The sequence below is a fragment of the Homarus americanus genome, unplaced genomic scaffold (genome assembly GCF_018991925.1).
Source record: "Homarus americanus isolate GMGI-L3 unplaced genomic scaffold, GMGI_Hamer_2.0 scaffold51859, whole genome shotgun sequence".
NCBI lineage: Eukaryota > Metazoa > Arthropoda > Malacostraca > Decapoda > Nephropidae > Homarus > Homarus americanus.
Window position 1 is genome coordinate 18394803 of NW_024711292.1, and position 11964 is coordinate 18406766.

The 11964-nt window shown below is 37.2% G+C and overlaps 1 protein-coding gene across 1 annotated transcript in view; it reads right to left on the minus strand.

Moving 5' to 3' along the window:
- LOC121857448 (AP-2 complex subunit mu-like) overlaps positions 1-11964 on the minus strand; it is a 96815-nt gene that overhangs the window by 37374 nt on the left and 47477 nt on the right. Inside the window, exon 8 of the mRNA XM_042353536.1 lies at positions 7750-7847. Within this exon, the coding sequence (XP_042209470.1) occupies positions 7750-7847 (98 nt within the window). The remainder of the gene's footprint in view (positions 1-7749; positions 7848-11964) is intronic.

Below are 11964 nucleotides of genomic sequence, written 5' to 3' on the forward strand. Positions count from 1 at the left end.
ATTTTTATCTCTTGTGCAAAATATATGACGTTTATATTCAAATTATTCGCTGTCTTGCAAGGATTCTAGCAATGCAAATTATATTCTCCTAACTTTAGTCTGTGATATTATATAAGATAAAAACTTTAAGCCTATAATCACCAAACCCTAGCTGGGAGGGAGGGAGGGAGGGGTGACAGTGACATGTTTAACAGTTGGGGGCCGAAGGTCTAGTGAAGTATTTATTTGTTTATTTATGTCCTTTAGATTGAGTTTTTGTTTTTTACTTATAAAATGTCACAGAAGTGACTGGGGAGAATATAATTTACATAGCTGGAATTCTTATAACATAGTGATTAATTTGAATATAATCATGCTATAGTTTGCACTTGACAAAAATTTTAGTAATCATTTAGTACATGTATAGTACAGCTTTGCCCTTAGGACAGTGTAGCATGCCCAGGGAAACATTAGGAGCAAAATTTAAAATATGATGCATCAGATTGACTTGCGCAAAATAGGAAAGATTCGCTTTAAATTAAAACATTATCCGTCCTTAATTGTGGGAGTCGCTTTAAATCAATAATCTTAAATTGAATCGCTTTAAATCGATGTTCTACTGTACGAACACACAAACCATCCAGAATGATGTTGGATTTCCCAGACTTTTTACAATAGAGAGGCTGTCTGGAGAACTTCAAAGAGAGCCCCAAAAAAGTGAATTCTGGTGTACAGCTCCCCCCCGACTTACGACCTACTCGACTTACGACCTGCCTCAGTCGTACCAAAATTTTTTCAAATTACGTATTTTTGAGTCCCAACTTCAGTACACAGACAAAATTTTAGTTTATAATTCACTTTAAAATGGCTGGCAAGCTTAAAAGTGAGTTTTTTGTGGTGCGGAGAAGAAAAAGAGACACCCATTTTAGATTTTCTATGTATTACAGGTATTTAAGCATTTTCGACTTATGACCATTTCGACTTACGACCTAGATTTGGGTCCCTAACCCCGTCATAAGTCGGGGAGGAGTTGTATAGATTCTACTGAAAATACAAGTTCTAGAGAATTCCTGAATATATTTCACAACAGTAGTGTACATACCTATTTTAATTTTCTTCTCTGGCTCCCTTAATGTACAGAATTTTTTTTTGCATTACAGTAAAGTATTTTAGTTTTTTTTTCCCAAAACAGTAGACAATTATTTTACCGTCAATCATATATCCGAGCCATGGCTTTGCAGTGCTTTATTAACTGAAACCAATACTACTATTTCCCCGGGTCAAACACGCCTTGGCCGCGTTTGGATCATAATTAATTTTAAAATTTCCTACTGCTATGCACGCAGGAATTGGCGGGCAAGGACTGGAAGTGATTGTAACGACTGCACAGTGTTTCACTGTCCATTGTCATATGCAGCTCTAGGATACTCGCTTTCATCTGGTAGTCTTCTATTGCACGCAGTTGGATCTTGAGTTTTGCCACTAATTAGTACCGGTTTAGCATCACAAATTAATAATCAACACTCTGGTAAAATTTAGTTCCCACGGTACTGACCCAATAACAACCAACAACCTCCCCCATTCATGTCAGGCCACTATATGCAAAATGTCTTCACTTTTATGGTAAATCTAATGTCATAACTTTATTTAATCTACAGTGCATTACCTTTTATCCAAATTCCATCTGCCACCTCCTCTCCCGGGCTATGCACCCAAACATAGTTTTGGCCAGTACCTTAATATTATAATTCATATTATAACGGGGTCCTCATTATCCACGCCTCTGATAATGAATTCGCTCATAGCGGGGAATTAAACCCACAAGAAATAAAGGAAATACTGTGGGTCAAATTGGGACCATGACATTGTGCACGGCACTCAAAAAAATATTATGATATCTTTTAACAATTATTTACCTTGGAAACATATGTGCACACTCACTTCAGTGATTCATTGAGACAAAATAGTTATTATAATGTTTTAAATATAAATAATTTTAACTTGATAAAATATTTTTATCTGCTTACCTTCAAAAAGCGGTTGTTTCAGGTATGTGGAGGGCACGAGTGATGTTGATCACTCGTTCACCACTACTCTTTCGCCTAATCACTTCTAATTTTATATCTAAGCTGTAACTAGTACGCTTCCTTTTGAGCGCTGCATCACCCTGTTTGGGTTGGAAACTCATGGCTACAAAAATGATAAAATAATTCACCACAAAAGGCACAAAATGACACAACAAAGGCAGGAGTAAACACAACACAGCACCGGTCTGGATGAAACAAAGCGGGAGACTGGCGTGGGGACACATGCGGGCATGCATGACGCCGGCAAGAAGATGAAATTTCAAACGCTTCAGCTAAATGTCTGTAGATTTTATCGGGAGTTTTCGGAGTTTTTGAGTGGAATCCGATTAAATGTGGGGGCTTTTCACGTGGATAGTCACAAAAAAGTTGACCACTTACCTTCGAAACCACAGATAGTGAATACGTACTCTTATAGCGAGGACCCCCTGTATTCCTATAATACATTCATCTTAATCTATTTCATAATATATTCCTATAATAAGTATCGACTTTTCAGAACTTGGAATCATGATGTGTGGTAGGCTCACAATGAATAACATCCTTCTCACATGTGTCCGGGCCAAGGCTCGAACCCTTAACATACTGGTCAGAGTTACGCGCATTACAGCTGTACCACTAACACCCCTAAATAAAACATGTTGAACCAATGTGAAAAATGTATTATAATTTAACTCAAAATGTGTACGTACAGTAATTCCTGATTCGACCTTGAGTTTGACCATGCGGCACTTTCACACACTCAACCACATGGAGGGTGAGTCAACTGTTCAGTCCACAACCACACCCACTTTAATGGACAATATAGTACAGTGACCCCTCGTTTAACGAACACCTCGGTTAACGTAATTTCGATTAACGAACTGCCTTCCATAAGGATCTTCAATTCGTTTAACGAAAAAAATTTCGCTTAACGAACTTCTTACGAACCGACCTCAACATGTTTTCGCTTGCACTGACCGGGCAACCAGCTTTAGTATCAGTCCGCCAATACATTAATCGGTTCTAGGGCTTAAATTCCTTACTATTTTTGTAAATATCAAGAAGTTTATACTATTCAATAATTTTAAAAGTTTAATATTCAATTTTTTAGTCATTTTAACAATTATTGAACATAATTGAAGGTAAAGTGACTAGTTTAATGCGCGGCATCCAGCCTCTTAACACAGCAAACAGGCGTCAGTCTCTCTCTGTTTTCACTGGAGGTAACATCTTGCTTGAGACTCTCTTCAACTAAACGCTTTTTTTCTGTGTTTCCAAGCAAATTATTGGTCATTTTGAAAATTATTTTACATATTGACAATATATAGTGCAGTGCAGTGTTACTTTAAAGAAAATATTCTTTATTTACAGCTAGTTTAACTTTGAAAAATACGTGTTGCCATTGTTTGAATCCAGCATGGGGCCTAAGAGATCAAGAAAAGTGATTTCAATCCAAATAAAGCAGGAAATAATAAAAAAACACGAACAAGGTATTAAATCAAATGCGCTATGCAAAGAATATGGCATGTCGGCATCAACTGTGTCGACAATTCTTGCACAAAAAGACAAATTTAAGGAAGTGAACGTGAGAGACAAATCTACAAGAGTGTTTAAAAGTAGATCCCTAATCGTAGAAACTGAGAGGTTACTTATCATCTGGATTAGGGAAAAACAGATGAAAGGTGATTCAGTTTCTGGTGATTTCATTTGTGAAAGAGCCAGGGAGATTTATGAACATTTAAAGACAGATCAACCTGGTTCTTCAGGAACAGAATTTGAAGATTTTCGGGCTAGCAAAGGCTGGTTCGAAAAATTTAAGAAAAGAAGTGACATTTTAAGTGTTGTTAGGCATGGTGAAGCTGCTAGTGCTGATAAAGAAGGGGCAGCAAAGTTTTTAATTGAATTTAAAAAACTGATGGAAGAAGAAAATTATCTTCCACAGCAAGTGTTCAATGTTGACGAAACTGGGCTGTTCTGGAAAAAGATGCCCAAAAGAACATTCATCACCAAGGATGAAGCCTCTTTACCTGGGCATAAACCCATGAAAGACCGTCTCACTCTATTGCTTGGTGCCAATGCTTCAGGGGATTTCCGACTGAAGCCTATGCTTGTCTACCACTCTGAAAACCCCAGGGTGTTCAAGCAACAGAAAGTGGTAAGAACAATGCTTGGAGTTTATTGGAAGTCCAACCGTAAGGCATGGGTGACAAGACAGTTCTTTAATGAATGGGCTGTTGATGTGTTTTGCCCCTCTGTCAAGAGCTACCTAACCACCAATAAACTTCCTTTAAAGGCTCTTCTCCTCATGGATAATGCTCCTGGTCATGACCCTGACCTTGCCAGAAATTTGGAGTATAAATTTGACTTTGTGAAAGTGTTGTTTTTGCCTCCAAACACTACATCACTCATACAGCCAATGGACCAGAATGTGATCAGCAACTTCAAGAAGTTGTACATGAAGAAAATGTTTAGGAGGTGTCATCAGGCAACTTCCATTGATCCTGAACTAACACTGAAACAGTTCTGGAAGACACAATTCAACGTCCTGGAGGCTGTAAAATTGATTGTGTCATCATGGCAAGAAGTCTCCAATAGAACCCTCAATTCTTCATGGAAAGCACTGTGGCCATCAGTAGTCCATGATTTTGAGGGATTTGAGGATGACACAGAGTTGGACCAGGAGATTGTGTCCATTGGTCAGTCATTGGGTCTTGAAGTGGAGGAGAAGGATGTGGAAGAGCTTGTGATGTCTCATGAGGAGGAACTTACTCCTAATGACTTGAAGGAACTGGATGAGATGTTACGGGTAGAGGCTGACAGTGGTGAGGAGGAAATTGAAAGTGATGACCATATGTCAGCTAAACAGTTGAAAGATGTGATTTACCACTGGGAGAAGTTCAGGGAACTGGCTTCAAAGCACCCAGAAGTGGAAAAAACTGAACTAACTTTGTGTCATGTTGAGGACTCAGTGGTCTCCTTCTTTAAACATAAGTTAATGGTGAGGAGGACAGATGCCCCACAGACCACAATTGACACTTTCTTCAGTAAAAGGCAGAGGGAACAAGATGCTAGCCCTCAGCCTTCCACTTCAAGAAGGAGAGAGGATGTTCATGGTGGAGAATCTGTCAGTCCAGAGGTTCCTGACATTTTCATGGAAGGTGACTCACCTTCCAAGAAGCAGTAAAATGCTTCTCCTCCACCTCCACTTCCTTCTCTTCTCCCTTCTCCTCCTGCACCTCCCACTTCAAATGCACATCATCACCATCATCCAGGAGCCTTCTACATACACACCTCAAAGTAAGTAAATTTTTCCGCCATTTTTGTTGAAGTTAGGAAATTTTCGGTGAGCTGGAACCAATTACCCAAAAACCCATTGAAACAATGGTTTCGGTTAACGAACGTTTCGGTTAACGAACGACCTTCTGGAACGGATTGAGTTCGTTAACCGAGGGGCCACTGTACTTTATATAGGTTGGCTTGGTAAATTAATATTAGTCACACGCATAAAATTCTTATCATCTATTGTATTAAGTTTAAAATTTTTATTCTCACTATTTATTGAGTTATTTGGTAGATATACTTTAAGTTAAATAAAAAATGTGGCAACTTTCCAGTGGGTCGTCAGCCAGTCGCACGGACTGCGATTGGAGAAATTTACTTTGCATATTTATGGCATTTGATGCAGCTACTGAATTTGAATATTTTAAAACAAACGTGCATGAAAAAATATATACTACTTGGAACTGGGCGCAAGCAAGCCAGCCACACAGCTCCTGAACTTAGCCAGGCAAGACATTAACACCACCAATCCACACCCCTGACAGACAGACATTTATTGAGTTACCTGTATATGCCTGACAGGTATTATAGCTAGCTTCTAAACAAGCAGGGATAGAATAACAGTGGTGGTGATCCACAACCCTTGCATATAGTTGTGTTAGAAGCTCTTTATCCAAAAATTTTCTCCTGGAGGGGTGGAGGGGAGGCAACTGTGCTTAGGACAAGTGAACTGCCCCCCAACCACAGTAAAATGATCGTCTACTGTATATGCTCAGGCTCTCAATTGGCTAGGCCATGTCAATATTGTTATTATTGTCCACTCTGTATCTGTATTTTCCTGTCCAAATAAACTGTTTCAATATCAATATGGTCTTCAACATTTACATTACAGTAATTAAATAAAAAAGACCAAGGAATGCTTTAACTGTTGGGCTTGACTCGTCTACTAATTATGACCAATATTATTTCAACTTTTTGGTCCCCATCTACATTAACAACACTTAAAACCTATTACAAATGAGATCTGAACCCCAATTTTCTGGATTAACTGTATCAAAAGAATATTTTTCTTGTTCATAATTATACAGTACTGTAGATGAATGTCATTATGGTAAGTGAGCATTTTCTTTACAATCTTATTTACATCATTACGACAATGTGCCCAATGTTCCTTCTCTAAGGAAACTATTTCTGAATCGTTCTTAGCCATCCACTTATATACAGTATATAAATACAAAAATCTGACCTCCATAATATGTAAGTTACCCAGTTCACATACATTTTTATTTATTTATTATTTTTTTTTTTTACAGGGATTATCCCACATCAGTGCCTGGGGGTAAAAAATATAGTAGTAGTAGTATTATTATAATAATAATAATAATAATAATAATAATAATAATAATAATAATTCGTTCATAGCAAATAAAATTTATAATAAAAAATAAATAATAATAATAATTATAACAACACTGATGATAATAATATTGATAATACAGTAAAAGTCCAAAAATCCGGATGCCAGAAATCCGGACCACACGAGAAGCCGGACTTTTCGAAAACTCAAACTTAACTTTTTTTTTTTAGCTGGCTTTTGTGTGCATGCGTGAGCGCCACAGCTGCACAGCGACAACAAGCGACCACGCGGTCGCCACTTTAAAACAAGCATTCAAACTGTGACAACGTACCGGGTATGTAATTTTGAGTCCTACTCTTTCCATTTACAGAGTACTGTACAAGCCCATAATAATGGCTCCTAAAGTAGGTAAACTTCGTTTTGTGAAGAGAAAGAAGAACACGTTGAAATTGAGTGACAAACTTGAAATAATTAAGAAACTAGAACGTGGTGTGAGCAATATTGTTCTAATGGAAACATACGACATTGGAAGTCTTCAATTTGATATAAAAAAGGCAAAGAATAAAATTTTAAAATTCACAGCCTTTATCTTTAAAACTGCTCGTTTTGATAAATGAAGCATGCTATATTTGCTAATGAATAAACTATCAAAATGTACCTGTTCGTCTCTTCTTTATTTCTCCTGAAATTTGAATTTTTAAAGTACGGCCTGAGAATCCGGAAAATCCGAAAATCCGGACCGACCCAATCCCCAAGCAGTCCGGATTTTTGGACTTCTACTGTAATAGTAAAGAACCATAAATAAATACGAAAATGAAAAAAAAATGAATAGTGAGAAACAAAGTAAGAGAAACAATTGAGACCCTGCAATTGTGTGTAAATGAGGCAGAAAGTCAGATCAGCAACCTGGGACTTGGTCACAATTTTTGTAATGCCATATGGCATCAGGGTCTACCATTAGACAACACATTATGCTTCCAATATCTTCCCAGGCGGTAGTACCTCCCTGTTTGATGCATATGTTAGAAAGAGAAATGAAGCAATCGTTTTATTTGACCTTTCACTTACTTCCATACAATAGCATTTTCTGATGCCTTATACTTGGCTTTCCCTTTCATGCAGATCAGCTGGACTCCAGATGTGTTGAGAGGAGTAGGAATTCGTACCTGAGGAGCAAAATAATTTGTCAATTTCTCTGCAGCATTTCAACTCAAAACTGTAATATAAAACATTTATTTCAAGCAGCCTCTTGCTTTAGTTTAAAGACCACTCACTGACCCTTATAGAACAGTAAAACCTCAATAAATCAGACTTCAATATATCGGAATTCACTTTTTTCGGACTCTGAGGTGCTCTGGTCACCAGAAATGCAAAAGAAATATAAAAAGTATAGGTTTTAAGAAATGAGGAACATTAATAATAAAAAAAAATAAATCTTATGAAATGAATCACACTTACTGAATACTGTACAGCGGTCTAATCAGATTTGTTATAAGCTTACTGAGAACTAAGAAACTTGAGTACGTAAGCAGGCTGGGGCTGATCAGGTGTTGCCGCATTCGTCAGGTTTACGGTATTTATTTACTGATTCAGTATTATATTCTCCTATGATTGGCCTCTTATGGTTTATGGTTCATCATGATCAATATAACATCTTCAGTAATAGATAAAAAATACAATATTGTATGTAATTTGTAATATGACTTGAAAATAAAAGGATAAGCTGTATCGGAAGGAAATTTACTCAAGATGCATTCGTGTGAGAGCTTTCAGCAGACCAGCTACAACAGGGGTCACTATAACACACTATAGTATTTGATATAAAGATACTTGTACACTTAGACAAATGATTAATGAATAAACCAAGGTATATGTAAATACATAATTATGTACACTACAATATAACTTAAGTGATGATAAATATGCTACAATAGTATTTATTAAGTGATGATATATACACAACTGTACTGTACTAATTTACTTAGTGTTGAAGACAGACACTGGTAAGCCAATCAGCAGTTTGTCCTTTGTAAACAAATGACTCATGGTGTTCAGTGTGGGTTTTTTCCAGGAAAGCTGAAGTTTTTAGAATATTTCATCAACCTGGCACCAAATGACCCTAAATTATATGAGAATTATGGTGAAACAGCATAAAGATGTGATAAAGGGATCTTGGGGGAGAGAGGGGGAGGGAGCCACCCTGCTGCTCCCAGATAAACACTTGTCTTCCACATACAATATACGTCTACATTTATTTGTTCTTATTTTTATCTTTATAGTACTGTACAGTATACAGCTTTCTCTTTATTTATAAGACAAATTCTGTGGCTACTTACAACACTTTACAGTAAATAACAATCATCTCGGTGACAACCAGACTTAAGTGTGATTTTCAACCCAGAGAGATTGGTTTCATAATTTTTTATTGTTGATGTAATATTATATTAATAACCTTGTTATACACTTATTAGTTGTTGAAGTGCAGTAATAACATAACTGATTTTCTTTAAATAGTTCAGATAAGCAGTGTTGTCTCCCCCCCCCATTATTATATTCTTTTTTTTAGAACTTTTGCATTTTTCAGACTGGGGATCAGTCCCAATTAGCCAGATTTATCGAGGTTCTATTGAACCTGAATAATGCAAATATCATATTATTGAAACCATGCCTAAACTTCATACTTCAGCCATACCCCATAAAATATTACATATTTTTGTCCTGCATGCCCCAACTATCACAAAATGAGAATTCTTGGATAGTAGCATGAACTCACATTTATTGTCAAGGACTAAGAGAACTTTTGTTGATATCCCAGCATGTTAAAAACCTCATGGCAGAGCCCACTAGTGTTGTGGGGCACAATAATTCAATGGCAGAACAGTAAAATCAAACGAACAATACAACTGCCACCAAAGTAGCAATTTGTCCAGTCAACCCAGGAGTCTTTTTAAGATGCTCATTGGTGTGGTAGTTGCCTATAAGACCACTAAAGTATTCGGTCAGGAGTAAGATTCTCAACAGGCACTGCATCTCTGAAAAGACCCCTGAAATAATAGGCCACTTTGTTTTAGCCTTCAGTTCTAGCTGCTCTAAGACTTCATGCTTCCCTGGGATAGCTGCAATAACCTCAAGGCAGATATTCTTGCTGAACATTCTCTTCTAGCCTCTGTCATCAAGTTCTTAACCCTGATGTCATTTCTTACAACTTCAGTTCTCCTTCCATCCACATTAAGACTCGTACATCACTTGACTCAAATGGTCTACCCTATTACCTCCATTTGCCCAAATAATCTCTACCTACCTCTATGGAATACCTTGCTAATATAAACAGTAATATCTCCGTTAGCCGGAATCCCTCAAACCCGGAAATCTCCAATAGCCGGAATCCCTCAAACCCGGAAATCTCCGATAGCCGGAATTGAAATTTGTCGGAAAATCATTCCCAAAGCCGGAATTTTGCAAAAACTTCCAGCTTTAGGAACAAATTTTCCGAGGTTGAAAACCGAGAGAATTTTCTGAAAATGTCTTGAATAAAGACGAAAGTTAAAGTATTTTTGGGGGGATCTGACCTACTCAATGTCAGGTGGAGGTAGGGTGGGGGATTAGTGGTCTCATATTACTGACCTTCTAATGGAATGTCAGGTCACCCTTTCTTGGGTGGGGGATTAGTGGGTCTCATGACCTGAAGCAGGACCGGATTAAGACCCTTAGAGGCCCTAAGCACTTAAAAGATTTTGGTGCCCCCCCCCCACATATATGTAATTCAAAATATAAACAATATTAAACCATAAAATAAAATGTTATTTTTCGAAATTAAACAAAATTTACAGTAAGATGGAAAATAATGTTTATTTTTGTATACGTCCACTTTATTTATAGTTGAAAAGTTTTCTCCTACTTTTTTTAATTGCAGTCTTTGATCAGATCCTCAAAACTAGTCTTATGTAACACATCTGCTTCTATACTTAGTAGAGATAAGACGTCCAGCCTGCCTTGTTGCATAGTTGTTCTGATGGGATTTTTAATATACTTCAACTTAGAAAATGAACGCTCAGCTGAGCAATTTGTGACCATTAATGTTAAAAATATACGAAAGCCAATATCAACATTTGGAAAGGCACTCAATATTGTTCTACAATCATTTTATAAAGTTCAGCATGACTGAATCTTGTTTTACATTTTTGTTGCACTGAACTTATGGCTATTATTATAGTGAAACTGCTGAAGCTCAGCTGAGAAATTAGTGTTGAAATCCTCTGGGTAAGCATCAATCAGCTTTTGACAGCACTGAGAATACCTTTCAATTTCAGTAGATGATGAAGGCATTATGTGGCACATCACTAGAAAGAAAACCCTCTGCTATTTCTTTATATATCTCCCTTCTTTTCTCATCTCAGTTTCAAGTTTGTCAATAATTGTGTAAAAGGTGGTGATACAAAATTTATCTCTGGCATTCAGATATACTTCTGGTGCATCTCCGCTAGGTACCTTCTTTCTGATATGTTTGCGAGTTTGAGCTGCCTTGTAATCAACATCTGGTAGCATATCCTTGTAGCTGCTTCATATCTTCAAATTTATTTCTAGAAGTGCACAGTTGGTCAGCTAATGATCCATACAGATCTGCACATGTTCTTAAGTTCACATCTCATTTTGTAGAACTTGGCTTACTCTATGAAAAATTTTGCAAAATCTCATTCAAAAAATTCAACATAAAAAACGAATTCTAGCTCTTGCACCTTATTTGCAATATTATTTGCTTCTTCTAGTGTCTCCCTTTGTGACTGGTTCGCCATACATTCTAACGCTTAAAATTTTAGGAAAGATTTAAAATTGCTGCTGTTGCCATATACTCGCCACCCATCTGGTACACTTTCATTTCCAATACAACCTTTAAGAATTTTCCACCGGCTGGTTGAGGCTGAAAAAAAAGTATAGAACAACTGCACTGTGGAGAAGAAATTAACAGCCTCTTGACAGCAGTCAACAGCACGCCGCCTACCAGATTTAGTGAATGAGCCGCACAGGGCACATACAGTCAACCCCTTACGCGGTCCCACATTCCGGTTTCCAGTTTACGCGGTTCCCTGCCAGAACCCAGGATGCTCACATTCCGAGGTGGGTGTACCCCTTTACACGGGTGAAGTATAATTTTTTTATTTAGCTCATAAAATTCATACAAATTATCCAGCCAGAATATAATTTACATTGCTGGAATTCTTACAATTTGATGATCATTTTGAATATAAACATCACAGATTTTGCATTAGACATACAAATTTTGGA